At 37.1% G+C, this 4,612-nt stretch overlaps 1 protein-coding gene across 2 annotated transcripts; it reads left to right on the top strand.

The window, feature by feature from the left end:
• Positions 863-3,342, top strand: LOC104710892 (nitrilase 3). Of its 2 annotated transcripts, XM_010427546.2 has the most exons (5): positions 863-1,072; positions 1,179-1,358; positions 2,232-2,525; positions 2,615-2,896; positions 2,992-3,342. In XM_010427546.2, the coding sequence occupies exons 1-5, from the start codon at positions 904-906 to the stop codon at positions 3,144-3,146; spliced, it is 1,080 nt and encodes a 359-aa protein (XP_010425848.1). In that variant the 5' UTR covers positions 863-903; the 3' UTR covers positions 3,147-3,342. The 2 variants fall into 2 exon arrangements, with proteins under 2 accessions (XP_010425848.1, XP_010425849.1); XM_010427547.2 differs by lacking the exons at positions 863-1,072; positions 1,179-1,358 and adding an exon at positions 1,563-1,670.

Genomic DNA, 4,612 nt, shown 5'->3' on the forward strand with positions numbered 1-4,612 from the left:
GAAACCTAGACATCTAAAGACGGAGATGGAGCTGATATGACCACCGTAAAAGAGAGCGCCTCTTCTTAGGCTAACTTATCGCCCAAAGCCTAAGCAATTATATCATTAGTCTCGACTTCTAAACCTTGAAAAACTTTTATTATTTATGGCCATCCAGATTGCCCATAAAATCCATGGTAATTGAAGAAGTTGATCATGATCACCCTGTTGAGAGGCATCTCTCCAGAGACAAAATCGAAATTCGAGTACACCGACTCATATGGAAAACCCTCTAACGAAACCAGAATCGGATATAAATCTCAAACTTCACACGAGCAAAGACATTCATATAAAACGTGATTAATAGTCAAAACCGCAAAATCGCACCTTTTACACCAAATATTACATTAGACACCTCGATATATATATTTACTTGTATAGATAGTTTTTACTTACTAAAAATATTTACTTTATATTTTTAGTTAAATTTAATTTTATTTTAAAAATTCTAAAACCACACATCGGGCGAGTCCTAATCTAGTAAATTATAAACTTTTAAAATTGAATACTCTCTTTTGGTTTAAAACTATAAAAAAAATTGTCAACTATTATTGCCCAATGAAATATTTGTAATCAAATTTTAATTGAAAACAAAGGGGTATAGTTTTATAACATATCATTGATATCAAGCGGAGGATCTCAATTACGTCTCTTCTTCTTACATATTAACCATTGGTAAGGAAAAGAACACGTAAACAGTGGCCTACATATTTAAACTTCCACCACGTATTCAAAGTTCGAACGTCGTTACCATCTCAAGTAGGAATTTAAAATTGACAAAATAGGAAACCAAAAGGTCTATATATTTGTCCCACAAGTCTCTCTCAATGTCATCAAATCGTAAACACCAATACAAAAGTTAATATGTCTAGCACAGAAGAAATAGTCAACAACCCAACTTCGGTTGATGGCGTTGTCCCATCCTCCACGGTCAAAAACACAACTCCCGTTGACGGCGTTGCCCCATCCTCCACCGTCCGAGCTACCATCGTCCAATCCTCCACCGTCTATAACGATACCCCCGCCACTCTAGGTAACTAACCATTTAGTTCCTTCCCTATTTTTTTTTTTTAGTGTGGCTTCGGGTATATCTAGACTAAATATAGGGACATAAAACGTTATATACTTGAAATTTGTAGACAAGGCGGAGAAGTATATTTCCGAGGCGGCGAGCAAGGGAGCCAAGATAGTATTGTTCCCGGAAGCTTTTATCGGAGGCTATCCTCGAGGGTTTAGGTTTGGTTTAGCGGTTGGAGTGCACAACGTTGATGGCCGTGATGAGTTCCGCAAGTACCATGCTTCTGCTATTCAAGTTCCTGGTATGACTTCTAATCTTATGAATTCTTCGTTGACTATTCTTTGTTTCATTTTCTTATCTTGTCTTTATCTCTAAAATGAATTTTTTATACATTTTTTATTTATTTTACCAATCAACAACTCCCAACAAAAAGTGCTCAATTATTTTGTGCTTATCCGAGTATCAAGAACACCAAATAAATACAACACACCATGTCGACAGAAAATACAACACACCACCAAAGGATCCAATCTTTTCGGGTCCAAGAATTCGAATATACAAATATTATTTTAGGATCCTTGAAGATCGGATCCGTATGGTTTCAGTGTATAAAGTACTCTTCAATATCTCTGTTACTTGATCTTTTTTCTTTTTGGCAACATGCGATAGATACTCAGTTATAATTATCTATTTAATTTTTGTTTTGTCAACAAATTTTTAATATGATACTCCTTTCGTTTCAAAATATAGGATGTTTCGAGTAAAACACGCAGATTAAGAAAACACTACTTTATAAAAGTTCAACTAATCATAAACAAAACTGCATAATATAAAGTATTAAACTACTCTGAAAACTACATAGAAACCTGAAAACATCCTATATTTTGAAACACCAAATAAACCTCAAAAACATTCAATATATTGAAACGGAGGGAGTATATTTTAAGGTAACGTTGTTACAAAATGCACGGTTTTAATGTTTTTTTTTGGCAAAATGATGATATATGTTGTTGGCTACGGTTGGAGTCTTCGACTTCTCTGTTTTTGTCACTCTTAGAGTGGATATTAATTGGAACTGGCGCATTATTGACTGTTATAGCTCTAGTTTTATTGCACTCTCACAAATGACTATTTCTTGATTTAACATTCTTTTTGGTTCTTGTGATGAATCTAGGCCCTGAAGTAGAAATATTGGCTAAGGCGGCCGGGAAACATAATGTGCACTTGGTAATGGGGGCGATAGAGAAGGATGGGTATACACTCTATTGCACAGCCCTTTTCTTTAGTCCTGAAGGTCGCTTCATGGGTAAGCACCGTAAAGTCATGCCCACATCTTTAGAACGTTGCATCTGGGGTCAAGGGGACGGATCAACCATCCCCGTTTACGACACTCCCATTGGCAAACTCGGAGCTGCTATTTGCTGGGAAAATAGGATGCCCCTCTACAGAACTGCATTGTACGCCAAAGGTCAGCTTTTACTATAATGTGACACATTTTGAGTCCCACTTAGCTTTTAATGTAACATTCCTAACAATTTTAGATGTTTGACGGCGCAGGGATTGAGATTTATTGTGCACCTACTGCTGATTATTCGTTGGAATGGCAAGCGTCGATGATTCACATTGCGGTCGAAGGTGGATGTTTCGTGTTGTCAGCACACCAGTTCTGCAAGCGCAGAGATTTCCCTGAACATCCTGATTACTTGTTTAATGACATTGTAGACGAAAAGCATCCTGATCCTACTGTCTCCGGAGGCGGAAGTGTCATTATTTCACCTTTGGGACAGGTTCTCGCTGGACCAAACTATGAATCAGAGGGTCTCCTCACAGCAGATCTTGGTATACATATATACACTTATAATTGTTCATCTTACGCTATATCTAGAAAATATGAACTATTTGAGCTAATCATATTGATGACGTTCCTCATCCAGATCTTGGTGATATAGCAAGAGCCAAATTATACTTCGATGTGGTCGGACATTACGCAAAGCCAGATGTTTTTAACTTGACCGTAAATGAGCACCCAAAGAAACCGGTTACATTCGTGACAAAGGTGGAGAAATCAGAAGATGACTCAAACAAATAGTCGAGATTTGTAATTCGTCTACTGGAGCTAATGTGCTTTCGAAATGCTCTGTTTATTTTTAAAGTTTATGTTAAAGTTTGTTTATCTTTCTCTATTTTATTTTATTTTTATGTATGAAGTTTGTTTATCTTTCTCTTCAACAATGTAACAGAACTTATTGAAAATGGTAAAGATCTATGTTGTTCAATAAAACCAATTGTTTCTCTTCAATTTTTATCAACTAGATTAACAACACTTGCTACACCGCGGAATATATTTTCTAATTTATTAATATTTTTTATACGTTAATATAATTTTAAATTCAAAACTGTTTTGGAACTCATGGTGTCTACTTGAACGAAACTTTTGCATATGTTAAGCAATCATATGACCAACTTTTCATTTAGTAAACGTTTTAAGAACACTTTATATCCTTCATAAACTTAAATTTGTTAAATTCGATGTGCTTGCTCGAAATAATGTCGGGTTTAGACAAAAACATTGTCAAAACCCAAGGAGTTTACTTTTTGGTCATTCAGCCACTGTAACTTCTTGAGACTTTGGTCGTTTGTGTTAGGAGCGCAAAAATCGAATTGAGAAAATATGTGAATTATATTTAAAATAACGAAATCATAAACGAATTACAACAACATAATATAAAGCATAAAATAAATCACGTAGACAAGATATGATATCTTGAAACGACCGACCTTTTTTTTTTTTTTTAAATAATAATATAATAAATAGAACTACAACTAGTGGTCCCATACCCACTAGCCACCTAACCACAATCACAAACATCAGCGGAAATAACAACACCAACATAATATCCAATAATACTCCAATAAAAACCAATAACCATAATCATCAACAATAATCAATCCAAACAACAAGAAACAAGGAACCAGCAACCTAGCAATGTTTCTAATGACCCAACTCTAGCAACCTAGCAATGCCAGACAACATCCAATCGAGTCCCTAGAACATCCTCCTCTTCATTGCCTTGATTCCACGATCACACTTTGCCTTTACCTGCACCACAAACACAAATTGAGATGCATGAGTATTTGATAAACACTCAGTGAGGCAATCCTCCCATCTACTGGGCTATACACACAAGCAATAAGATCTCTACATGCCACAAACAACAACCAATAAAACAAACCAGGCAATATACAAAGCATGCGACGTCCATCGTAACTGAACAAGGGGTGTCGACCGACACCAGATGGTGTCGATCGATACTGAACATCTGGTGTCGACCGACACCAAACTGGTGTCGACCGACACCCTGCCCGACACTCCCGAAAACCCTAGTTTGCATCGACCGACACCTCCACATGGCATCGTTCGACACTCGCTAAAGTCCCGAGCCGTCCTCGCGTTGGTGTCGACCGACACCCCAACTGGTGTCGACCGACACCGATGCCGAGCAGCGATTTCCCCTCGATCAGAAACTCCAAATCTCGCCTCCAAGCTTCTCCAAT

This window comes from Camelina sativa, chromosome 9 (genome assembly GCF_000633955.1).
Source record: "Camelina sativa cultivar DH55 chromosome 9, Cs, whole genome shotgun sequence".
Classification (NCBI taxonomy): Eukaryota; Viridiplantae; Streptophyta; class Magnoliopsida; order Brassicales; family Brassicaceae; genus Camelina; species Camelina sativa.